The sequence below is a fragment of the Lutra lutra genome, chromosome 1, assembly GCF_902655055.1.
Source record: "Lutra lutra chromosome 1, mLutLut1.2, whole genome shotgun sequence".
Taxonomy (NCBI): Eukaryota; Metazoa; Chordata; class Mammalia; order Carnivora; family Mustelidae; genus Lutra; species Lutra lutra.
Genome location: NC_062278.1, coordinates 198,005,689 through 198,032,471, shown reverse-complemented (window position 1 = coordinate 198,032,471; position 26,783 = coordinate 198,005,689). Strand labels below are relative to the sequence as shown.

The following is a 26,783-nucleotide window of genomic DNA, read 5'->3' as shown; positions in this document are numbered from 1 at the left end:
TATTAGAACCAGTAGGAAAATTGTACAATATCTGTCAACATTAATAAAAGAAATTATTCATCAATAGCTTTCCTAGATACAAACAAAACAAAAATAAGAAAACATGAGTGATTTTTCTAAAACACATTCCTTCTTGCACTGTTTTTTCCGATCCCTGTTTAGTTCCCTGCCCTTACAAAACCTAAACCGAATTACAAAACCTTGCAGGGCAGGGACCCTGTTAGAGGTCATCTGGCTCCCGCCTATGCTGATCCCTATAGATCCCCCTGCTCAGCACAGTGCCTGGCACACAGCGAGCCTCCATCAGTTCCCATCCTTGAGGAAGATGCTGGCTTCTGGTCAGACTGCACGGTCCCGCTGCGGGTGGGACCAAAGCCACATTCAACTCCTGTGCCGGCCGCAGTCCTGAGGAAAGTCTTCACCTGAGTTTCCATGCTCTCCTCCCACCTAGAGAGCAAACACCTCAAGACTCTCTCCATCAGAACACCCCAGACAAAACCAGTGCTTTGTAACTGCATCTTGATTATTCTGTGGGCTGGGTGAGCCCTTAAACCATTGGGGTGCCACACCCCACCCCCAACCTCCCCAGCTCTCCAAAACTGATTCTCTACCTTTGGAGTTGAAAAGGTTGATGTACCTCCAGGGAAAGTGCCAGGCTCCTGCCTGGAAGGAACGTCTATCTGATTCCCCAGGAGGGAGATTGCCACACCTGCTCCCCACTAGCAAGAGTTCAGCATCAGGACCGAGGCTGCCTTTCACCCAAGACCCGTCCTTCCACAGACTGGGGTCTGTAAGAGTTCCATGAATTGGGTTCCCAGTACCACCTCACAATGTTGTGCCCATTCGAATGCCCTCCAGTCTGAGTGGTTTTTTTTTTTTTTAAGATTTTATTTATTTATTTGACAGACAGAGATCACAAGTAGGCAGAGAGGCAGACAGATAGAGAGAGAGGGGGAAGCAGGCTCCCTGCAGAGCACAGAGCCCGATGTGGGGCTCGATCCCAGGACACTGGGACCATGACCTGAGCCGAAGGCAGAGGCTTTAACCCACTGAGCCACCCAGGTGCCCCCAGTCTGAGTGGTTTTAAACATTTCCTAGTGGACACTGTGTGCCAGACCCCACTAGACCTTTCCATAAGCCCTTCTTGTCCTATGTCTCCTATTCTTGAGCTACATCTTATACTCATGTCTCCTTCTACACTGTGAGCATGGCCCACATCCAACTGTACCCCTGGGTACAGACTGTACAGCCTGATGGTACGTGGAGCATGTGAACAGTACTCGGGTAATTGTTGGCTGTTTTTTTTTTTTTTAAGAAATCAGCATACATTAGGGACGCTCGCCGGAAAGTAGAGGGCATGTGTTCTGACGGCTCTTCCTTGGGTCTGTGGTTGGTGGGAGAACGATTTAGGCACTGGGAGTGGACTCAGGCCAGGTGCCAGGTGCTGAGTAACTGAACTGGGCATTGCTTACTGAACTTTCCTGTCGACTTGGGGACCTAACTGCCACTGTTATCTGCCTTTCACGGATGGCAAACTGGGACTTGGAAAATGTCGACACTGAGCCAGGATCATCACCGCCTCCCCTAACACCCTCCTGACAGTTCCCCTTGTCACTGGAGCCGCCCTATAAGAAGGAGGCCACCAGGAATTAGGACATGCTGATGGGTTCCCATGAGCCGAATGCCTACCCTCCGTGCTTCAGTGGACTATCCTGGCTAAAATCTCAGTCCCATTCCTAGGGCAGATGCAGCAGCGCCCCCCAACCCCACACCATTCTGTAGAGGGTGCTCTGAGCTCCTGTCTGCAGAGAGAAGATAAGCGAGGGTCCCAATCATATGAGAAGCAGATGGGGTGGTGAAAAGGCTTTCTCCCCTTAGCCAGTCAAAGACAGGTTTAAGTCTGAACCCTATAATCACCTGTGACATTAGGGCAGGTGCTTAAAACTCTTGTTTCCTCATCTGCAAAAGAGACACAAACAGTGGGTCTTCTGCTCAGTCTCTGTGATGTCTGGAGACAACGTATATAAAAAGCCCTTGAGGAAGGAATCAGCAGGTACTGTTATAACTTGGGAGAAGTTATAATGTTATAACTTATAATGTTACAAGGTACTGTTATAACTTGCCCTGTAGCAAATTAGCCAGGCCCACCAGAGAACTGAAGGGCTTTTTCAGTGTCATCATGGCTGTTCTCCCAAGACCTGTCCTACTCAATGCCTTTGGTCAGTACAAGGACAGATATGGCCTTTGGGGGGGGCGGAACCGTAACAAAGCAGCACTTGAAGGTCAGAAGCCTGAATTTGTGTCTTGGCTCTTTTATTCCTTCGCAAGAGGACCACGGTGTAACCCTTTTTTTCTCAGAATCTCAGTTCCTTACCTGTCCAATAACATCATCTCCCTTAAGAGTCTTCATGTGTCTCAAAAAAGATCATGTGTACTGATTAAATTACTTTAACCATAACCTAGTAAGCTGTCTATGGGGTTATGCCAATGAATGCAATAAGGAGCCTGTTCTGTTTTCACGTTTATTCAACCCAGGTTTATTGACTACTTGATCCCAGGCACTGCCCTGAGGAATCAATGAGAAGAAGACACACAGACCCCAGGTGCCTCCATGATGGGCTTATAGTTGTTTTAAACAATATATGGGAAATGGTAGGTTTGAAAGGAAGCTCACCCATCAACCAACACCCTTCTTTGAAGCCATTGAGGAATCTGAACAAGAAGTAAAGAAACACACCCAAGGTCACACAGCCAGGAAGAGGGCAGTGTTTGCACAGGAGAGTTTCTGCCTGAATAAGAACTTTCATGAAGATACCACTTTTTCTCAACGGATTCACCAGCAGGCTTCTAAAATGGGTTGGAAGACTCGTTCCACCTCTTGCCTACTATACTATTTAAAAGTTCCTAATGAAAACAAAATAATTATGGAACATTGAAAAAAATAAAATAAAGTAAAATAAAATGTTTAAAAAAAGAAAACAAAACAAACAAAAAACAAACCAAAAACTGCTAAACAATTCAAATCCAACAATCGTGTTTTTTGGTTATTTTGCCTTTCTATCCTAGGCGTATCACTAAAGCTCTAGTAGGAAGCCTCGATGGCCCAGCATGTCCCCAGTGCAGTCTATGCAACAGCAAATGTGGGGAGCTGCACACTCTACCCTCTCCTGAGAGGCCCCTCCATGCACACTGACCTTTTACAGGCTATTTTGGGTCTGAGAAAGGCCACATATAAGTGAGCTTAAGTCAGCAAAACCCAAACAAGTTTGGCGACAGGCCCCATTTTCCCCTGCAAAGCCTACTGGTGTTTGGAAGAAACCATATTCTAATGAGCAGATTGTAGGAAATACTGCAGTGATCTCTAAGAAGACAGTATGGAGAGTGACCTTACCCAAGGTCACAGGGCTGGTGAGTCCAAGATTAAGGCTAGAGCCTCAGGTCAGGAGAGGTTGCACTCTCCCCTTTGCTGGGTTTCCAGCTTCTCAAGGTTAGCAGCTGAATTTTGGGAGGGTGGAGGAAGTGGAATGGGGCCCCACACAGCCCTGTGGGCAGTGAACAAGGAGATCATAAAAATCAGTGACCGAAACAGCTCCAGCCTGAGGACAAGATGGAAGCTGATAAGGAGATCATGAGAACGACTAACAGCACGCAGCAAACCGAACCCGTCTACAGGTGAGGGCTCTCAAGCAGGCTGCAAATCAGATACCCCTGAACACGAAACAGAGGGCAAACCTGTCTTTGGGATACAGCCCTTGGTGTCGCCGTCTACAAATGACTGTTTTCTGGCCCGTTCGGTCCACCGAAGCCGCTCACAGGCTGAGAGCCTACTGTGTGCTGGGCCCTGAGCCAGATGTGGGTGTTCTGCACCAGGCAAGGCCAGCCTTCCAGGAGAGGAAAGTCGAGCAGAGCTGGCACAGAGGAGGTTCTCAAGACATACTGAAATACGTGAGCGAGCCTGAGAAGATCTTTATTTTCATAAAGAGACTTGCATTTGTGCAGGCTGAAAGTGAAACGTCTTTATAATTCCTTATTTGAGCATTTTCCCAAAATGCTTATGGCTGCTGAGCAGTGAAGGGATACTGACTGACTGACCCACCCACTGAATGAATGAATGGATGACTGACTGACTGACTGACTGAATGAATGAATCAACGAACACACAAACTTAAACCTTTCCATCTCTCTGGCATGGGCTCAGTCCTAACCATGCACGCATGTCACCAGTCCCTTGACAGGAGGGATTTACAAGTAGAGCAAGGACTTCTCCCTTCAAAATTTTCCTCTTTGAACATCAGAAATTTCACATGCCTAATTCCACTGTGGCACAGCTGAGAAACTGAGGCCCAGGGAAGCATTATCCATCCACAGTCACTGGTGGCCCCAGAAAACTGAATTCCCCAGGGGCTTCAGCTCCTAGAAATCCTGCGTTCTCGTGAGTCAACTCCTAGAGCTGGAAGCGGTGAGTCACCACTGCTCAGGCAATAAAGGCTGTAGGGAGAGGTCTCCTCAATAAAATCACGAGGTTTAAAGACAAAAGGCCCACAAACCACCGGAGCAAAACCGGGGTCTCCAGGGAGCCACTCTCCTCGGGAAAGTGCAGTTAGCCCTCGGAGAGCTGAGGGTCCTTCTTGCTGGCCAGCTTTGTCATATCACCATACCTGAGGGTCCCATTGTCAATACTCTGCCTCCTACACTCAGTCCAGAAACACTAGTGAGCACCTATTGTGTGCCACACCCTGGGTTAAATGATAGTGAGCAAAGCAGTATGATCTGGCCCCATGGAATTCACAGTCCTTTCAGTGAGGCAGACACTAAAATATAAACACATACAATGAGAACTTGTGTCAACTGATTGTCATTTCTATTTTTTTAAATATTTTATTTATTTATTTGACACAGAAAGATCACATGTAGGTAGAGCAGCACACAGAGAGACGGGGGCGGGGAGCAGGCTCCCTGCTGAGCAGAAAGCCAGATGTGGGGCTGGATCCCAGGACCCCGAGATCATGACCTGAGCTGAAGGCAGAGTCTTAACCCACTGAGCCACCCAGGTGCCCCGGATTACCATTTCTAAAACACAAGTCAGGGGTGCCTGGGTGGCTCAGTCAGTTGGGCATCTGCCTTTGGCTCATCATAGTCTCAGGGTCCTGGGATGGAGCCCATGTCGGGCTCCCTGAGAGTCTCCACGGAGAGTCTCTGCTCCACGAAGAGTCTGCTTCTCCCTCCGCCTCTGCTCCTACCCCCACTCATGCTCACTCGCTCTCTCTCAAATAAATAAATAAATCTTTTTAAAAATAAAAATAAAACACAAGTCTGGCCCTATCAGCCTCCTGATAAAAAATCTTCCGAGGTTCCTCACCCTATGTAAGAATAAAAATAAACAGACAACCATGAAAACAGCCATCTTTATTGGGTGTCTACAATATGCCACGTACTTTATTATGATTAACTCAGGACATGCCCCAACAACCCACTGCAGCAGAGCCTATTATTATCACCACTGACCAACCAAGAATAGTTTTCCACTTAACTGAAGCTCATAGCGTGTGCCTCCTGCCCCCACACCCGACTCCGGATCCTCTAAGAACTCACCTTACCCATCTTTCTGTGTCTACCGCACAGGCAGCATTCAGTAAATGGCTACTGGATGAATAATCAATTGATGGATCAATGGGCAAGTTTCCTTCAAGGCATTATTGGCTTACGAGCTCAGTTTCTGGAACAAGTACTGCTCAGTGTTCTAATAACAACACTAAGAGGTAACTGTGATGTACAAAGAGCCAGAGTCAGACCCGGGACCTGAGCCCGAGGCTTGTCTCTGCGCGAACTCGGACAAACACATCATCACCCTAGGCCAGACTGCTTAAAACTACGGATGAAGAAACACGATATTATAATAATGAGCCTAAGATCATCTGGGTCTACACGTGGGTGTCTCTGAAACATCATGGGAGGGGGGATTTAGGAAGGCCTCTGGAACTGCACGCTGCCTGCTTTTAGAATGAGATCTAAACTTGCAATTTTAGTGTAGGGTGACTGATTGGGCCTGTGGGTGCAACAGACACACTTCCTTCCACAGCTCAGTGGTTGCATAAAGCAGATTTACTCCAATGACAAATATGCCCAACCTGGTTTTTAAAAAAAAAAAAAAAAGAAAGAAAGAAAGAAGGAAAAGAAAAGAAAAGGGGGAAAAAAACAAGCCTTACTCAGTCATCCAACTCTTGAACTTGGTCTTGTTAGTTTCAAGGCCCACGCTGAGGGTAGAGATTACTTAAATAAATAAATAAATAAACCTAAAAAGAAGAAGGAGGGGCACCTGGGTGGCTCAGTGGGTTAAGCCTCTGCCTTCGGCTCAGGTCATGATCTCAGGTCCTGGGATGGAGTCCCGCATCGTGCTCTCTGCTCAGCAGGGAGGCTGCTCCGCCCGCCCACCCCCCCCCCACCACCTGCCTCTGCCTACTTGTGATCTCTCTCTCTGTCGAATCAATAAATAAAATCTTCAAAAAAAAAAAAAGAAGAAGAAGAAGGAAGAGGAGGAGGAGGAAGGAAGGAAAGAAAGGGGAAAAGAGCCCAAATTGGACTCATTTACTCTCCCACAACAGCTAACCAAGACTTCATTACTGTTTCAACCTATCCCAGGGAAGTGACCTTATTAGAAGTCAACCTGAAATTTTCTCATCAGCACTAGAGAGATCACGTGCAAGATTAAAACCCTGCCATTCCCTCCCCAACCCAAAAAAGGTGTCTTGACCTGAAACAATCTTTACTTTTGCTAATAACTTTCTTGCCCAACCTCCTTCCTATAAAAACCTTCCTATTCTGTACACCTCCTCACAGCTCCTTTCTACTTGCCCAGGTCATGAATCGTTTAATAAAAGCCAGTTCAATCTTCAAGTTTACTTGGTTGGATTTCATTTTCTAACACTAGAAAACCCCTTTCCAGAGAAGCATTTTGGACAAACTTGGGTGAGGTTGCCACCCTAACCAGACCCCAGAACAGAGAAGCTGATGACACGCAGGAGCCTGTGTTCACATGACGGCTGTGGACAAACCCAAACCCGAACTCTCAGCTCCCACCTCTCCCCCAGGGAAGGCCATGGATGCAGAATAACAACCAACTGTGGCTAAGGCAACCGCAAACACCAGCATGATGGCCCCACAGCTCTGTCCTCAAGGAGAACTCAATGTGGGTATGTTTGTCACTGCAAGGGAGAGCAATGGTAGGAGCTGTTCTGTCCTAATGTTGCCTAATGGCCATAATGAGGGTAAGAACACAACTCCCTACCCTATAGGGCCATGTGAGAATTAAATGAGATATATCAGCCCAGTAATCCACACAGAGCCTGACACACAGCATCTTCTCGGAGGATTGCCAATGGTGATGATGGTGGCGATAGTCGGTGGATAGAACCACCTGAAGTAGGAAAATCCAGCCAAAGGCTCTTCAAAACCAGGAGTCTAGAGAGAAGCAGGTAATCCTGTGACATACTCTCCTGGAGAAGCATGCTTAGATACTTTCAGAAGAGAAAACAAAGCAGCACCCACTCCCAGATCGGACCAGGACCACCCAGATGTCCTGGGCCTTGGGATGGGTCACTAGGTTCCTCTGAGGACAGAGGTTTACCCTCTGCCATTGGGAAATGAAACCAGGTAACAGGGACCTGAGGAGATGAACTTCCCCAGAGTCAAGAGAAGGAGGAGGACATGACAACCAAGGAGAGATACCATTGTTCACCCAATGGACTGGCAAAAATGAAAGAGCATGAAGAGCTGGGGTCCAGCAGGAGGGCAGGCAAACAGGAGATCTGGTACCCTGTTGACAAGCTGCCTTTAGAGAATGACTTGGCAATATGTAGTAAGATCTTAAATGTATACACAGGATGATGCAACAACTCCATTCCTCAGTAGCTTCCTAAGAGAACTATCTGCCCACGTGTGCAGGAGGCACATACCCGACAGTGTAAGGGCAAACAATGGGACCCACCTACCCACCACCCACAAGAACACAGCTCAATAAACAGTGGGATTCTTATGCTACACATATGCTATTCATTTCGTAGCAGATAAAAGGAACACTCTCATGTACTGTCTTGAAAACATTTTAAGACAGATTAATTTTTTTTAAAAGGTTACCAAATAGACCAATAAGCATAGTATGACTGCCTGTATCAAAAGAACAGAAGGGTGGTGGGGAGAAAAGGAAAGAAAGAATGGCTTTTTTTCTCAGTATGTAAGCACCTAGAAAAAGTTCTGGAAGGAAATATACAAAAGCAGGTCACAGTAGTTACTTCTGGGAAAGGCAGGTGTGGAGTGGGGAGGCTGGGAATGAAATTAGGGAAGGGTGTGTCATCTATTTTTACCTAGGAAAAATATATCTATGCATCTCTTGGGCATTAAAATTAAATTAAATGAATACATTTGTTTTTAAGAAGAAAAAGAGGAGGTGGAAGAAAGAGAAAGAGGTAGAGGCCACCAAAGCTAAGGGACTGTCTTTGCCTTCTTTCAGGGACTGGCCACCCACACATGTAGACATAATCAACTGAGAAACTGTCCACAGTTTCTAGGAATGAGTACCCACAGCTTTTAGAATCAAATATTTAATTCTATACCACATTAGTTCTTTTTATACCAACTCTTCCTTCTAAGTCGTGGAAAAAAATCTCTCATACTTAACAAAGGTATCCTCCTCTGGTGTCAAAAATTGGAGATAGGGAAAGGGGACAAAAGAAGTCCTACTATTTTCAATTCTCGATGGCTTCCACTGACACACACAGATGTAGATGAAGTCCTACATTGTATTTAACTGATGCATGTGAGAATTTCAAAATTTTTAATTTTGGGGGCATCTGGGTGGCTCAGTGGATTAAGCCGCTGCCTTTGGCTCATGATCTCAGGGTCCTGGGATCGAGCCCCGCATCAGGCTCTTTGCTCAGCAGGGAGCCTGCTTCTCTCTCTCTCTCTGTCTGACTCTCTGCCTACTTGTGATCTCCCTCTCTGTCAAATAAATAAATAAAATCTTTAAAAAAATTTTTTTAATTTTTAAAGATATTTTTACCTTTCCTTGTTTCCTTCCATTCCTCTAAAGACACACTGATTCATTACTGTGGAAATGTCCATAGACACAGCATGGCTGGGCCAGGTCTTCTTTCTGAAAGCAAAACAACCAATATGTATAACCTGGACATATTTATGTTATAAACACACAAAAAGTTGCATTAAATACACACAAGGGGAATGTACCAAGGGCGGTCCAGTGTCCACTGAAATCCATTCTCCCTTTCTGCCACAGTTATTTGAGTTTTATCAGGGACTACATCTCCCTGGTGTCCTTGCAGGTAAGTTCCCAGTGGAATGAGAGAGGAAAGGTGCCACTTCCCCATCTATGTATTAAAACTTGGCACACAATTTACCCACCCTTCTCACTGGCTCCATCTGGCTAGAACTCAGCTTGGACTGTGCAGACGATGACGGTGCATTTATAAACAATGGAGCAACACGACAGAAGGCACCTGGGCCCGTGATTGCCACCTTGGAACTACTACCGTAGAGAGAAATTGCTTTATTCTTTAAGTCACTGTTTTATCTGATCCTATTTTTTTTAAGATTTTATTTATTTATTTGACAGATCACAAGTAGGCAGAGGAGCAGGCAGAGAGAGGAAGGGAAGCAGGCTCCCCATTGAGCAGAGAGCCCGATGTGAGGCTCGATCCCAGGACCCTGGGATCATGATCTGAGCCGAAGGCAGAGGCTTTAACCCACTGAACCACTCAGGCGCCCCTCTGATCCTATTTTTAAGGCTAGTTAACTCTCATCACAGTTGGCACTATCCTTAAATATTCCCTTCGGGGCCCTTTTAAGGGTGAGTTTGGTTATTTGGAGCTTCTGATGTCCTATGTCTATGGAGACAAGTAAGGCCAAACTATTTTCAATCACAACTTGGGTAAAATCACATGTAAGTTACGTAGTACTTAGTCAGTGTTAGATGGATGAAGATGTTAATGAGTATGTAATACCTCCCAGTGGGGAGACTATCAAGAGCAGGACACCTGGCAGAAATAGGGACACTGGGACCCACAAGCATGAGCTGTGAGCTTTGCTTCACAAAATGACTACGTGGAGTGGTAAAATATCCCAATGAACATGACATCCACAGATAGGGATTTGAGTCTATGTGCTTGGAAGCAACAGAAGCTAGGAGAGACACAGGGATAAGATAGATAACTAGAGAGAGAATGTTTCAATAGGCGGAGGGCTCTGCCAGCTCACTCTTCCGCCCCATGACCATCTGCCCCAGGTGAGTCTGAGATGGGAGGCTGAGTTTCCCTCCTCAGCCTCACGTACTGCATTCCTCCCCACCTGGGGTGGGGTTAGCAGGAGAGCAGATTCTCTTTCGACGGCATGGTCTCAAACCCAAACCAGCTGCTTCATCTGGTGTCAACCAAAGAAACAGCCATCAGTTTCAATACTGGAAGACTGGCTGTGCAGACCATATTGAGAGGGGGAGTACTGACCTTCAACCTGGTGCCTCCTAGGCAAAAGGGGTTTCGGGGTAGGTAATTCGGACACTTGTGATCCTCCAGGATCTCCCAGGCTGCAACATCAGGCTGCTGAACCTCAGATCTGCATGGCCCAATCTCCTACCCATCCTCCTCCATCGGCCCCACCATGAGTCTGGCCTTTTTCCGGATCAAAGCACTATTGTGGGGCACCTGGCTGGCTCAGTCGGTAGAGCATACAACTCTTGATGTCAGCGTTGTAAGTTCAAGCCTCATTTGGGTTCAGAGATCACTTTAAAAAATAAAATATCCTTTTGGAAAAAAAGTCTCCATGAGGATAAACTCTCAAATCCAGGTGAGCAGGACCAGATATCTTGGACTTGAGCACCCCAAGGCATTGGAAAGAGTCGGTATTGGGGAGAATCCCCAGCCATAGTCTCCAATGCTGCTCTTTTATTTAACTTGCAAAAAGCACACCATGAGATATTTTTAGCATCTGGATCCCTGTCTGGGACCACTGCTCTGGCTTCCATCAGAGCTAACTTCATCAGCTAAGGCATGTGCATTACAGAGGGGCCCAGAAGAAGGCAAGAGGGAAGATGTGGACCTGGAATGAGGAAAGACGGAAGGGTAGTGAGATGTGGGCTCGGAGTCTCGGAGGGCCACCACCTCCCCACCATCCCCACTATGAAGGGAGAGGGGAGAAAGCAAGCAGCCCACACCAGAGTCACTTCTGCAGCCCATTTCAGCTCAGCCTGGAGGCCACATCTGCTCAGTGTACAAGCCCTTCCACAGCACAGTAACCACTGCAAGGGGGTTCGACACCTACGGCCCCAAACTATGCCAACTCTCCTCGAAGCCCCATTTCTCGAGCAGCTGTGAGGGATCAGACCCTGCCCTCAAAGGAGCCCTAGCTGGTTCCGGGTCAGGGTTTCAGGTTTTCCCTCCCCATGCTAGAGAAAGTATTCCGTAGACAACCACCAATAAACCATCACCTTTCTGCCTGTGGCAAGGGGCAAGGATTGAGGGCAACCAACTCTTGTACCCCAGCCCTGAGGGGTGCCCAAGGCCAGGCACTGTCGTGGATTTTTTCATCCATTTCTCACATCAGTCCAGGATGCAGATACTGCCTCACTTTACAAATCAGGAAACTGGGCACAAAGAAGATTTGGCCATATGCCATACAGACAACAAAACGGCAAAGTTGAGATCTGAACCAAGCATTTGATCTGGGAATCCATGCCCCTAATCACTACATTATAATGTGCACAGTAAAGCTCAGTGATGGCTGAGGGAATGAACAAACAAATGATGAATGAATAGCTTCAAAAGCAGTTTCAGGAATGGGGGGGCTGTGGGGGACAGTGTCTCTATAAAGCCCTAGGAGGGTGGACCACCAGCCTGACCCCACCGACCCTGGATGCCAACCAATGGGCCTGATATTGTCAGACCCACCCCAAGACAGTCAGTCCCTGAACACTCTGAAGCCAGGGTTGCCAACTTCCATAAAAGGAATTTATTATCCTAATGCCGTTGTCCCAAATAACCACAGCTACCTGTGTGCAGGCAGTAAACTCTGGGCTCGCACCCAGAGGCTTCTTATCCACCCATGGCCCCACAGGGAAGACAGGACCATGCCCGTTTTACAGACACCAAAACCAGAGCTCCGAAGGGTGCGAGCAACCTAAAGTCACAGCGCTTGCATGAGGGCAGTTTTCAAACACTGAGCAGCCAGCCGAACAGCTAGCTCAAGCTTTCTGCTGAGGCATGATATCCGCCACTCCACCTTGCTCAATCACAGAATCGCAAACATCAGTGGCGTTCTAACTCTGAAGCTGAAAAGTTCTGTATTAATCTAACGTGACTCAGGAGTTTCCATCCCAGTCACTTCCATGGAAGAGGAATTCCACTTCACCCCAGCTAAACTCTTGGCACCACCTCTTCCTCATTCCTCTCCTCAGCTGGCTGGATCCGCACGGACCAGCATTTGCTGAGCACCAACTTCTTGTAAGGCACAGCCCTGTCCCTTGGACACCAAGCCCTGTTAATTCTGCACTGAAAAATCTCTCTTCTCAGGAAGCACCGAATTATGGTGAGGATATACAGCAACTACAACTTCACCACTGCTGTTGGTGGGAGTACAGGCGGGTCTAAATGCCCTTGAGAATGGCGGGAATACTTGCACTTGCTCCTAGGACCATATGTGCACCAGGAGACATTTTCTAGAATGTTCTCAGTAGTACTATGAGTAACAGTTCTCTATTAATTTCCTATTGCTGTTGTAACAAATCACCACAGACTTAGTGGCATAAAACACAAATGTATCCTCTTATAGTTCTGGAGGTCAGAAATGAATCTAAAATGGGTCAGCAGGGCTGCATTCTTTCTGGAAACTCTAGAAGACAACCCATTCCCTTGTCCTTCCCACCTCCTGGAAACCACCTGCGTTCCTCATCTCCTGGCCCCTTCCTCCATTTCAGAGCCAACAATGTAGCATCTTCAAATCTCTTCTCTCACCTCCGCTTCCACTTCCATGTCTCGTTCTTTGAACTGAACCCTCCCTCTTCCCTCTTGTAAGGATCCTTGTTACAATGGCCCCATCCAGATAATTCAGGATCATCTCCCCATGTCATGATCCTTAACAAACATTTGCTACTGCTCTCTGCCATGTCAACTTAGTCACAGGTATTACCAGGGAATGGTACCTGTCACTAGGTCATGGACATCTTTTAAGGGGCCATTACTTGACCTACCTCAAGCTCCAAACCAGAAGAGACCCCAATGCTCACCAGCAGTAGAACGAATGAAATAAATGGTGGTCACTCACGGCAATGAGAACAGAGGAGTTACAACTACTTGCCGCAACACAGGTTGCTCTTCATGAGAAGATGCTGAGGCCAAGACCCCAACATAAGAGTGTAGCGGTCGGGACAGCAGTTGTGGTTGGGGGAGCAGAGGCTGAGGAGGGCAAGAGGGAGCTTTCAGGGTGCTGGCCAAGGGTCTGTTTCCTAATCTAGATGCTGCTTACACAGATGTGCTCAGTTTGTGACAATCAAATAAATCAAATAACTGTAGTTATGATCTGTGCCCTTTTCTGCAGGTATGTTATGCTTTAATAAGAAGCTTTAGGAATTTTGTAACAACTAATTGGATCTGTTTAAAGTCCCCCCACCACCACTCCACCCAAGTCCTCAGTAATCCTCTCAAGTGGATAAGGATGCCGAAACTTTGTTCTCTATAAATCACCACAGCCATGCTAAATCCCCCAACTTTGCATCCTACAATTCCAGGCCAATAGTTATAAAAATACAATAAGTGTATTTAGAACAAAGGAGGAGAAGGAGGAAGAGGAAGAGAAGCAGTAGCTTCTCTGCCTCTCTCATTCCATTTCCACTCCACAGGCCATGTGTCATTTCACCTCTGGATGAAGCAGATCCCAGCTGGCCCACTCATCACCCCCTATCCTGGCAATCACTGCCCACCCGACTGGCCCGGAATGTTTCCCTGACACCTGCCCCCTTGGTCCTTCTCCCTCCTTTCACCCATCTGACATGTCCACAGGGAGCCCCACCTCCTCCCAGGAGCTCCCCCCAGCTCCTGTAGGACATGCAATACAAACCACAGAATTTGGACTTCCTTGCTACTGTCACATACTAACTCTTAGTTGTATCGAGTACCGAAATCTAAGCTCCCTGCAAAGACTGCAAACGCAAGAACAGAAATCAGGTCTTGTACATTCCATTCTTACTGATGTGAACCTCTTATGCTAATGAAGAACGACTACTAACATTAACAGCCTGTTTATGTGGAGCCTCTGCTTCATGTCACGTTCAGTGTTCCTCGTGCATTATTTCATTTCCTCTTCTCCTAGCCACTGAAATGGATGCTATCATGATCCCTCTTTTGAATAGGAGGAAACTGAGACACAGAATGGCTAAAGAACATGCTGAGGGTCCCAAAGCTCATCACAGGAAGGATGGGATTTGAACCCATCCAATCTGATTCCAGAGCCCACTCGCTTCCCTATGCCCCACCCAAAAGCCAGAGTTAGGTGTATTATTGGTATTTAATACACACTGTGACATGCTTGATCACAAAAAATACACACACACATATATTTTTAATATGTTATAAAACCCCTCACCAGTACACAAATAACAAATCAAGACTCTTCACCAAATAAGATCTTTTCAGCCGCAGATCTCAAAGGAGGACAGGCCCTCTGGAGAGAGTTGCCGAAGTTCTGCATATTCCTTGCTCTGCATCATGCTTGGCATCCAAGGGGCTTTATAAACATTTATCAGTAAAAAAAAAAAAAAAAACAGCCAGAATTTGTCCTCTAGCCTTTTATTAGAATAGGGAGAGAGATGGATACTTTTTTTTTTTTTGCCTGCCAATCTCAGGGTCAAAGCCAATGCCAGAGTTGAAGGCTGATTGGACAACTCAGTCTGTGACCACAAAGTCCCAAGCCACCTGCCCCAGATGACCTCATCTCCTCGACGGCCAAGAATTGTGACCTAGAGACCTTGGCTAGTACCAAGGCCACCACCCCGAAGCGTGGCTGAAGCCACGAAACTGAAGCAGAGATAATGACATCAGCAGTCCTGCGGTCCCCAGCATATCATGTGGCGGCTGGCTCAAGCCCAAGCACTCCCTCCCCTCAAGCCCGCCCCATGGTCAGGTACCTGTGCCATCCACTCACCCTCATCCTCTCACAGATCAGCTCCAGCATCTGTGTAGATACAGAAGGAAGGGGCTGTGCCCAGGAGCAGGCACACTATTGAGAAGACGTTACTTTTAACTGGTAACTTTTAACTGGCTTCCTCTGAGGAGGAACTTGGGGCTGGCTGGAGGTTAAGATGGGCTTCAGTTATATCTGTACTCCCAGCATCTTTACAAGAACACACAAAAAAAGTGTTTTTATATTTTGGAGGTTATTAAAATTGTTTCAAAGTTTCTTTTAGTAAAAAAAAAAAAGTATCATTACAGTACAGTGTGAGACCACAGCAATAGAGAGATATATAGTTACAAGGGGCTCAGCACCTACATCAGCCTGAGGGAATCATGGAAGGCTTCTCATAGGAGGCACTGCCTAGGCTGAGTTTTGAAGGAGGAATAAGATTGCCAGGCCAACAATCCAGGATTGCTCTGGGTGAAGGGCATGGCGTAAGTAACCGCAGGGAGGAAACAGAGGTCACGAGAGTGAGAAGAGGGTAGAAGGAAGTAGGAGGAGGGATAGAATACCACAGTACCTCCTCTTGATGGGCTGTGCACTGCCAAGTTAAATGACATAATTTATGCTGAGGGTTTAGGCAAGAAAAGGCACTTGTGAGTGGCTGGCATTATCCACTGTTACTTGTATGCCTACTCTACCCTCCCTGGAGACCAGACTCTGTGGACCTCCTGGGCGGGGGGGGGGGGGGGGGGGGGGGGGGTTGTTGGGGCAAGAATTTGGAAATGAGATCCCCACAACACTCACTGGGAGACACTGTGTTCACTCAACCACTCGTGTGCCCTCGGCCTTTCCCAGAGCCCGTCAGTGTCCCACTAGTCTCCCTCCACACTCTTCCCTCATCCAAATCCCACCCACAGGTGTGGAAGTGTCTCCCCAGCTGCACCAGCTTTCCTGACACCCCAACCATGAACACACTGACAGGTATAACAGTAGCTGAACAAACGAACAAGCCAGCTGACAGCACTTCTCCACACTAACGAAGGACAATGTGAACCTGCTACAGAATCAGGACATCACGGATGCCAACACCACACAGCTGAAGAAATAACCATGGGGAGCCAGCCACCCCATCATTACAGAAAAATGAGGTCCCAAGAGGCAAAAACCCCATAGCACCCACCCAAGTCCTTATGTCACTCTATCAAAGAAAGATGTACCCTAGAGACCCAAAGACTCGGGTGCCACAGCCCAGATACGAAGTCAAGGTGCCTCAGTGAGGAAATGGATCCAACAGGCTGATGCCATTTCATACTTGCTCCAACAAGTAGTTTGAACTCCACACTTGCCCTGGTGCCAGGCAGCCTCCAGGATAGGCAGCTGGCTTTCCACGTGTCTTCATGACATGGAGAGGCTGAGCCGAGAGTGCCACAGCGGCAGGTAACAGCACCGGCTCTCACCGCCTAGGTCAAGGCTGTGAGTGTGGGCACGGCAAGCTTGTTTGGGGAGGCATGGATGGGAGATTAGGTCAGTTCTTGGGGGCCTCATCACAAGCCTCCAGTCTCCCAAGTGCAAGCTCACATCCCAGGGTCTAGAACAAGGGGCCAGTGGGGATACCACCGGTGGTCAAGTCCTGTCCAGGCTGCCTGTACTTACACCAGAGGGTGTTCTGAGTTCAGCCAGGGCATCCCTACCCCCATGATTCTCATGCCGGGGTAAGTTCTCATATTCTGTAGTTTCAACACAACAACAACAAAGTTTGAAAAACCTCGCTTCATAGGAAACCTCTACCACCGCCTGCCTCTCTCTAGGTCTCTCCAATAATGTCTTTAGTGGACACTTGGTACATTTCTGTTGGTGGAGAGAGAGCACACTTATCCATTCACGGAGGAGCAATGGCAGGAGGGATAAGCAAGGCACTGTGGTCAGAGCCATCAGAGTCTCCTGTCTGTGCTGCCCGATAGAAGATGGATGCTGCCCCAGCAGAGCCTGTCTGAGGGAGGGCACAGACAGCCCAGAGGTCACCACAGCCCTCACTGTCCTCCTCCTCTTCACCATGGGCAACAGTGACAGTGGCCTTCCCATGTCCCCGGCACACTGTAGAGGACTTCAGATGCTCTGATTCCATTTCACCCTCTCAACAACGTTGTAAGGCTCTTATCTCCTTCTCACAGATGAGGAAACGGACACGCAGAGGGCTTATGTGACTCGCCCAGGCCCCCAGAGCTAGTGAGTGCAAGGGAAAACCAGGATATGTGCACACTGTCCCTCCTCCCTCAAACAAAAGACCAAAAGGGAAACAACGGTCATAGAAAATGGTCCCAGAAAAGGCCTTGTGGCAATTTTCCCAGTTGGGCAAAAAACAGGCAGAGATTTTCTGACCTGTTCCTTTGCCAACCAGGGCATTTGTTAAAATGAACTTCACAGAACACTGACACACATCACACTCGCTAACTCAGCGGGAGCACAGTAGTCGGTTTGCCTCCTTATTCCTTACCTGCAAGGACCAGTGCCCAGTACAGCAAACCGGATGCCCAGAGAGGGCTTCAAAACACCCACAGAAAGGTGAACTCTCCTAAAAGCCCAACCGGAAATCACATTTCATGAAATTGTATGTAGCTAGCCACTGGGAGACCACTCAAGATTCATGGGAATTTATGGGGCTCTAAGGGGAGGAGATGAACAAGACCTATCAAGGACCTATTCTATACCCATATGAAGTCACAACAGATCCCCGTGAGATGCACGCTGGCATCCAGGTGTTGCAGAGCAGGAAACGAACTCCAGCTGCAGCAGCTAGGTCAACCTCCAGCACCTGGAACGCTACAGCAGGGACTGAGCCACTGGGTCTGTCTGACTCCTGGGTCCAGGCTTCCAAACTTCCAACACCCCGAGGCTCTGGCACCTGAGTAAATACGCAGCTGGACTTCCCCATAAAATAAAACTCTCTGGCTAAATCTTAGCTCCATCTTTGTGCTCTGATCCCATGTGTCAGCTGAGAAAGACCCTGTAAAGGGGAGGACCAACTGCAGCCCTCTGACCCTGCAGAGCAAATTCTAACATTAGTGGGAACATCCTGCAGAGTCCAAAATTTCCCTGGAAAGCCCCTCAAGGAAGGTGCCTAATGGAGAGGGGCTCTAGAAGAGCCCTCGAGGAGCCCAGAAGAGCCCAGAGCTAGAGTAGGTGGTTGTGTGTTCAAATGCACTCAAATGCGCTCCAGGTCAAGTCTGTGGTTGGGTCAGACTCACCACAGTAGGGCTGCCCCACACTATCCGGGGCATGTGGGATGTGGGGCTAGCTTGGGTGACCCATCCCGAACATACACGCACTTCAGTGGAACAGCAGGATTAAATATTTATTTCTTTTTTCTAAAAGCTTCTAGTTTAGTTCACCTAAGTGAAATACAAGAGAGATATGATTCCAGGATACCATAATTCTGCAATAATACAATCTTCCATTTACTACTAGAACACCTATATTGTGAATTATAAACACATTCGCAACAGAGATAATCAACTGAAGGCTTGGGTAATTTGACCTTTGCCACTTAGCAGCTATGAGAGATTGGAAGGGACTCCTGTGCCTCAGTTTCTCCACCTGTAAAGGAAGACACCATGAGGTTTCTACCTCATGGGACTTCTGTGGGGATTCAGTGAAATAGTGCAAGTGAAGAACCCAGCACAGGGCTTCACAAAGGTTCGTGTGCCCTGCCCCTTCATAATAACCCAAAAGACAAGAAAGCACAGGGGCTTGGGGAGAGGTTAACAACTTTTCAGAGGTTCCACAGTGAGTAAGCTCCAGAGTCCACGTCACAGCCAGTGCTGTGGGTCTTGGAAGACCGGGTGTACGAGGGGAGACCTGGCTGGGATGAGGTGGCCCACGGCAGCTAGGTCTAAGGGCCCAGGGGACAGAACCTGAGGCTTCAGGAGCTGGGACGCTGAGCAGGAGGATGGAATGAAGTGGCAGAAAGCCCTTCCAAGGAATATAAAAATACCCAGTGAGGAACCATTCCAGACCCACCCAGAAGGCAAGACTCTACAGGCACAGAGATGTCAGGAGGAAGCAAATTGCCAGCCCAGTCCCAGTCACAAAGACGACAGTGACCTGAGTGACGGTCACCCTCAATGAGCCTTGGAGCATTCCACCCCTCCTGCCAGCCCACCCAGCACCCTCCTCCCTAACCCCTAGGCTTTGCAAGATCCCCTCTAGGATTCCAGATCCCTCCCCTTCCCCTCTAAGAGGCACACACCCACAGCACACACAAGAGATGACAGCGAGGAATGAGCCATCTGGAGCAGGGCCAGCCAAGTCACATGTCCAGCATTGGCCTGGCTCTGAATAGTCACTCCCTGCTTGAGCTGAGAATAAATGAGGGAGGCCCCTCTGACACTGTAATGGGACTTCTATCACACAGCAGCCTTGCACAGGTCACAAGTAAGACTGCACCTTCCACAAAAGCCATCTGGAAGATGTGCAGGCAGCAAGGAGACAGGAGTGAAGGAGGACCCTTCCTTTTGGTGCTAATCGTTCCCCTGAGTCCAGGGAGGGGCAGACAACGGAAAGGGGCAGATGCTTCTGGAGTCGAAGCCTGGCATTTGATCCCTGAGCTCTGCCGGGGTGAGAACAGCTGTTCCCCATCACTCCCCTCCCAAGAGGCTGGCAGGGAGCCCAAGACCACAACCCAAAGCAAATCTGGAGGCACAGGCCCCCACATTGCTGGGACATCAGCTGTAATAAAGACACTTGCCCGTGAATTCAAAACAGCAGGACATTTTAATTCCTACCAATTGCAGGAGGGGAGCAGTTGCCGCCACTACCCAGAAACTCTACCTGGTGACCTGGTACCCAGAAGCCCCACCTCACCCTGCAGGGCAGGATGTGCAAGGGCCTGTGGCTGAGGACAAGGTCCTTCCATGATAGAGTCATAAGTTGGCAGAGCTGGGAGGACCTACAGCCCTCAGAACCCACAGGTGCCTTGACTCAGCAAAGCACAGAATCGTCTGTGCACAGAACCATGCTTGGCCCCAGCGCAGTCCTTCTGAATCAGTCACCGAGGCTGGACCTGGGAATCTGCACCTTAAAGACCCCTCTCAGGTGACTGAGGCAGCCGTCCCAGCACTGGGCTGCTCTGGAAACAGAATCGGTCCAGCCTGCTGGGTTTCACTGGCGGGTGTTAAGGCCCTCTCATTGATGGTTCATCCATTCAGGCGTCTGTTGACTCTAAGAGCATTTACCCAAGGTCAACCCATAAGACACAGTTCCTGCCATTCACGGAGCATCTGGGTTCCCCTGGGGAACTTCTCAGAAATGCAGCTGTCCAGGCTCCACTCCCTGTGATGTAGATTCTGAGGGACTCAAGATCCAGTGGGAAAACCAAAACAAGGCCTGACACGGAGAGGCACCTGGAAATGGATGTCCAGGCAGGCAGTTCGGACCGAGGAGCTAGGCTGCGCGTGGCTTCGTGGAACAAGGGAGGGAGGATCTTACTCAACACCCACCACACGCCAGCCCCCTGACTACCGTTAGTGCTATGCATATCCCCACAGCCCTGCCAGAGGGCTATCTGAATCCAAATGATGAGCCTGAGGTCCTGGCACCGGGAAGCCTGAGCTGGGATTTGAACCCCAACAACCAGAGCATTCGCTCTTTTCAGTACCAGGCTCAGGCTCAGGCAAGGACGCCTCTGTCCACCCAACTGTGAGTCCAGAGACCTGAGAGGTGGCCTTGACCCTTATTTCTTCTTACCCCTTCTGTACAATCAGGCCTGGCCCTTTGTCCTCTACCCCCTTCTCTTGAACTTGACCTCTAACACCACAGACCGCCTCCATTATGACCTGTGGTATTGAAAATACAAGCCCAATCAGCCAGGTCACTCCCTGGCTTAATCCCCTGCAAGTCCTCCCCACAGGTCTGAAGATAACAAATCTTCCTCCCAGGTTTGCCATGAGGCCTTCCAGAGTATCCCCTCCATTCCCTCTCACTCCAGCTCTTTCAGCTCAGAGGCCTTCGGCCGACCTCCCAGGAACACCAGAACTCAGCTGGGTCCCCAGCGTCCTCCAAAAGGCAAGGCCACAGAGCAGGGGCAGCTCTGTCCTACCCACAGATGAACCCTTGCGGACGCAGTAGGGATGTGCGTGGCAGGGTAGGGGGTAGTCGCTGACTGGCCAAAGGACTCCGCAGCTGGCAGCAGAGAAGGCAGGGAAATCAGCAACTGGACAGACAGGCCAGGGCCAGACAGGGAAGGGAAGACTGTGAACACCACAGAAAGGAGCTAGGACAAAAGCCTGGCGGCAGCCGAAAAAACCCATGGAAACAAGGGAGTAATAGGACCAAATTCACATGCACACGCTGTTGGTAGAATTGTCGTTTTCTCTCATCTCTTTGCAAGGCCACCTGCTGAGAACCACCAAAATGTAAAATCTGCCTGCCCACCGACCCAGTAGTTCCAAGTCTACCATGGACACTCACTCATGTAGCATCCTTCTATATTAGCAAAAAAGAAACAGTGACCTCACCAGCCATCTGAAGAATAACCCATCACGGGCAAGTCCACAACCCCTCTTCCCACCCTTGCAGCTGGCTGCGTTTCAGAATTCACAATGTTTGCACCTCAGAAAGGTGACATGAAGTGTGGACAGCATGCTGTGTGAAACACCAGCGGGGTGAGGGATGGCAACCATAGTCAAATACGTAAGCATTTCTGCAGCTATGCACGTGACTATTCTGCTGCATCCTAGGAAAAGCCTCCTATTAATTCAGGCCAGGTATAGTCAAAGGATGAGTTTGCACCAAACTTTTTTGAAGGCATGCTGTTTTTTGAGGCTTAGGATGTCCCAACCAGCCAGCCTGGAGGACTGGAAATGAAGCATGTCCTTCTCCTGTCAGAGAGACACCTGTGAAAGCACCCAAGCCCAGAGCCAGAGATCCCGTACAGCTCACACCATGCCCCGGGACCCCCGAGATCCATTCAGCTCAGAGATCTGTCCCAGCACAGCCACCAGGCTGCCCCAGGCATTGGACGTAACAGACTTGAATTTGTTGCTGAGGATCAGCCCAGAGTGTGGGTGCGGAGTGATATGCCCGGGCAGACAGAGGCGGGTTCCACTTCCTCAATGGATCCTCTCCAACCTAGCCTGTAATACCAGCCGCCGCCACCGTTTAATCCTGGGCTTTGGGGAAAGCTAACCGATGCGCAGGTTCCCTCCTCTTCCAGGTTGGGACATTATAGGGACTCTGAGGAGAGCACCAGATAGATGCACCTCTCCTTTAAACAGCACCGCAGGGGCGTCTGGGTGGCTCAGTTGGTTAACCGACTGCTTTCGGCTCAGGTCATGATCCCAGGGTCCTGGGATGGAGTCCCGCATTGGACTCCCTGCACCTCGGGGAGCCTGCTTCTCCCTCTGCCTGCTGCTCCCACAGCTTGTGTGCTCTCTTTCTCTCTCTCTGTGTGTCAAATACATAATAAAATCTTGTAAAAATAATTAATAAATTAAACAGCACCACAATTAGGAAAGGTCCACATTCCCTCTCAAGCACTGGTCTTTCCTGCCAGGTAAGGATCACGCCAGGGGTGAGAGGTGGGTACTGCTCACGTTGCAGTGTCGGGGAGCGGGGCGGGGGAATGGGTGAAGACAAGGAGAAACACCGGGGAGAAGCAGCATCACGGGGAGAACTCAGGCCTCCCTCCAGCCCATCCTGGCCTCTGACAGCGTTTCAGTTCCCCAGCCTTCCTCCGAGGGCTCGAGACAAAGACTACCATGTATTCTATTTCCCCAATGTATTGATATACATTGATAGATTTCCCCAATCTATCAGTAAAATAGTTTGGAAACAAACAAATAAGTTTGCGACATACACAAACTACACAAATCTTAAGTGTACAACTCAGTCATGTTTGTAGGTACTTATACTCCCATGTCATCACCAACCAAATCAAGATATAAAACATGTCCAGCCACCTAGATGGTTTCCCTGTGCCCCTCCGGGAAGGGGTGTGACCCACCCAAAGGCTCTTTCCCATTGCAGAGTATATTCCATTGCGTGGATCTACTATTCACTTACCCATAAGGCTGCCGATGGGCACTTGGATCATTGCCATGTTTTGAGACTTATGAATAAAGCTGCTAGGATCGTTGTGCGCAAGTTCCTGGGCACTCATCTACAGCTAGCAGTGCTACAGCCTGGGGAGCCTGATGTCCAGCTGTGGTAGACACGGCCAAAATGGTTTTCCAAAGTGGCTGTACCAGTTCCTACCTCCACCAGCAGTACTGGAGGGTTTCACCTGCTCCTTATCTTTAACTACATTTTCGTTGTCGGTCTTTTTCATTTGGCCATTCTGGGTAGACACACAGTGCTATCTTATTGTGGTTAAATTCTTCTAATGACTCCTGAGGCTAAGCACCCTTCCATATGTTTATTGGTCATTTGGAATCCTCTTTGGTGACATGTTTGCTCAAGTCTTTTTTCGCTTTTATATTGGGTTGTCTGTTTCTCATTGGTTGGTAGAAGTTCTTTATATATTCTAGAGATGAATCTTTGGTGGGACGTATGTATTTCAAATATCTTCTCCCGGACAGCAGTTTGCTTCTTCACTCTCTTAATAGTGTCTTTTGAGAAAGAACTCTTAATTTTAATGAAGTCTAGTTTATAAATTTCTTTCCTTCTTTTCCTCACAAAAAGCATGATAGTGCTTTTTGTGATCTTGTCGAAGAATTCTATGCCTAGCCTAATTTTCACTCTTCCCTAGTATTTTCTAGAAGCTCCATGATTTGCCTTCCACGTTTAGGTCCTCAACTCATCTCCAGTTGTTTTTATATATATGGTATGAGGTAGCAGAGGCTGGCGTGTACTTCAAGTTCCATCAGCTGTGACCACCAACCAGACGCAAGAAGGACCGATAATTGGCTTCCCAGACACCCCTGGCTTTTACTGGATCTTGCAGAAGCATCTAATTCTACCTCGCCGCCTACAACCCAACAAAATTCAGATGTACACATCCCTATTGTTTGAGAGAATTTCTGGACACACACCATATACAAAGCACTCTCATCTCAGGGGAAGCTTCCACAAATTCCCACAGTCTATCTTGACAACTGTACACAGGTCAAATCCTTCTAAAATGCAAAACGGTAAAAAAATAAAATAAAACGCAAAAGAGTTAAGAGGAATATGCATAGAGACAATGTCAGATAGCACCTGGCTGTGGGATCTGCTGGGCGCCCGCTCTCTGCATCTGCAGGCTGGAGGTTAGGGGGGCCACAGGGTATGACCAGACATAGCCCCTGTTATCACCATGACCTCAGCCTGGAGAAGGGACCAAGAAAACATGAGGGATGAGAAAGTAAACAGGGAGAAGCACTGAGGGGAGTTCTCCCTTGTAACGTCTGAGCCAAGACCTGTGCCTGCAAAGGAGCCGGCCCTGAGAAGAGAAGGAATAAGAACATTCTGGATGGAAGGAATGTCACACTCAACGGCTGGGAAAGAACAGAGATTGGGATCTTGCTAGAAGGCATGACAGGGAGTGGCAGAGTGTGTAGGTGAAGGTAAGAAAAAATTTGGATTTTTTCCTATGCAGAACTGGAATCCACTGGAGGATTCCGCTACATCTCAGCTATCCTCTTGAATATGCACCACACATGTTCTCTAAGAGGATGAAGGGCATTCAGTCGACTTTGAAACCCTTCTCTCATACCACAGTTCAGCCAGGCAAAGACCTGCTCTCAGCCTTGAATGTGCCGGTATATGCATGTACACACATGTGCACACCCAGGCCCCGTTGGTGATACCTCAAGCTGAGGACTCTCAGTTCCTCCCCCAGTCCTGACTGGGATGGTGTCTACCCTGCTGACTTTTGTGTCTCTGCTCATGATTTTTCAGCACTTAAACCAGCTGTAATTGGGGGCGCCTGGGTGGCTCAGTGGGCTAATGCCTCTGCCTTCGGCTCAGGTCATGATCCCAGAGTCCTGAGATCGAGCCCCTCATCAGGCTCTCTGCTCGGCAGGGAGCCTGCTTCCTCCTCTCTCTCTGCCTGCCTCTGCTTACTTGTGATCTCTCTCTCTGTCAAATAAATAAATAAAATGTTGAAAAAAAAAAAAACCCCAGCTGTAATTGTACTTGCATTCATGTGATGGTTTGATTAATATCTGTTTCCTGAATGAGACTGTCTGTTGACTCCAGAAGGGCAGTGTGAGCCTGTCTTGGTCACCAAGATTTCCCCAGCACCTAGCACAAGAGCTGACCCAAAATAAGTGCTCAATAGTATATATTTTAACTTTTTTTAATGACAAAGTTCAAACACAAACAGAAACAGAAAGAAATGTGCCTAGAGTACAACTTCAATTAGCTCATTCTTTTTTTTTTTTTTTTTTTTTTTTAGCTCATTCTTAATTTTCTTTCCTCTACACCCTTCCCAGGGAAGTAAACCTCAGCCATCGTTCCACTCAATGCACCTACGGAGGCATGAATGAATGCATGTCCCCTAGGCTAAGATCGAGGAGAGCCAAGGAAGTGATAAGTTTCTCCACCAAGTTAGCAACTCTGATAAAATTTCAGGAGACGAGACTGAAACTATTGGCTAAAATGAATTTCCTTTTCCCCATATTTATTGGTCTTTCACTTTTCAGGGCTATCCATTGCCACATTCATTAAGAAGTGACTGTAAAACAAGGAAGGTTACATCTTTCCCATAATCTCTGTCACATAAAAATCTTAAAAGAGCAAATTTCTTTCCATAAAACAAGGCATGTCTTTTACAAACAAGAAAAAATAATAACCCCCACTTGGGGCAATCTATAGTATGCCTATTTTATCTATTGTAACATTTATGGTAACTTGTTCCCAGTGAGCCTGGTCTTCCTGAAGTGCCAATGTGGTGTTACAAAGTCTGGACACAAATGTCATGAACATGATAGTTCCAGTCTAGCTCAGTGAGTAGCGCTCAGTACTTAGGGAGTCTTTAATGTCATCCACTTTTCTATGTCCCAAACACCCATAAGAATGACCCGACATGCTAGAATGCAATCCTATCTCATGTCCTTTTTGTTGTAAAATATAGTATCTGTATTTTCTAACTTTTTTCCTAAGCTCTTCTTTCCTAGAGAAAATTCTTTCTTCAGACTTATGACCTAGACATAGCTCACATGTTAGTCTAACCTCCCATGAGCATGTGTGTGTGTGTGTGTGTGTGTGCACGCACAAGTGTGCATGTGTGTACTAGCATGATTATAAGTCCAGGCTCCTGAATCTCTGCCCTTTGTGGCCCGACAGGTAACCTCAGGCAAGTTGCTTTACCCCATTAGCCCACTGCCTCTGCTGTAGCTGCTGGGATGAGGTAGAGGCGTAAAGGAGACAGAGTGTGCAGAGCCCTGAGCCCAGCAGGTGCACACCAAATGCTCCATCAGTGTAGCTACTGTGATTTCTATTTCCAAAAAGGAGCTGAAAAACAACTCTGGACCACTTCTAACTTCTGCTGGGGAGCCTTCCTGATGGCCTGCATTGGAAGTGGGCACACCTGCCCCTACTCCCACAGGGCAGGGGCAGGGGTAGCCGAAGCCAGAGTTGGAGGGGGTGTGCACCCAGAGGAAGCTCAGGGCAGGGCAGCGGTGGCCTCTGAGTCA

At 48.2% G+C, this 26,783-nt stretch overlaps 1 protein-coding gene across 5 annotated transcripts in view; it reads right to left on the bottom strand.

Annotated features, from left to right (window-relative positions):
- Nucleotides 1–26,783, bottom strand: part of ARHGEF3 (Rho guanine nucleotide exchange factor 3) — a 320,183-nt gene that overhangs the window by 267,666 nt on the left and 25,734 nt on the right. For all 5 annotated transcript variants that reach the window (XM_047691555.1, XM_047691585.1, XM_047691574.1 and 2 more), the window contains exon 2: nucleotides 9,056–9,148. In XM_047691555.1, the coding sequence (XP_047547511.1) occupies nucleotides 9,056–9,148 (93 nt within the window). The remainder of the gene's footprint in view (nucleotides 1–9,055; nucleotides 9,149–26,783) is intronic.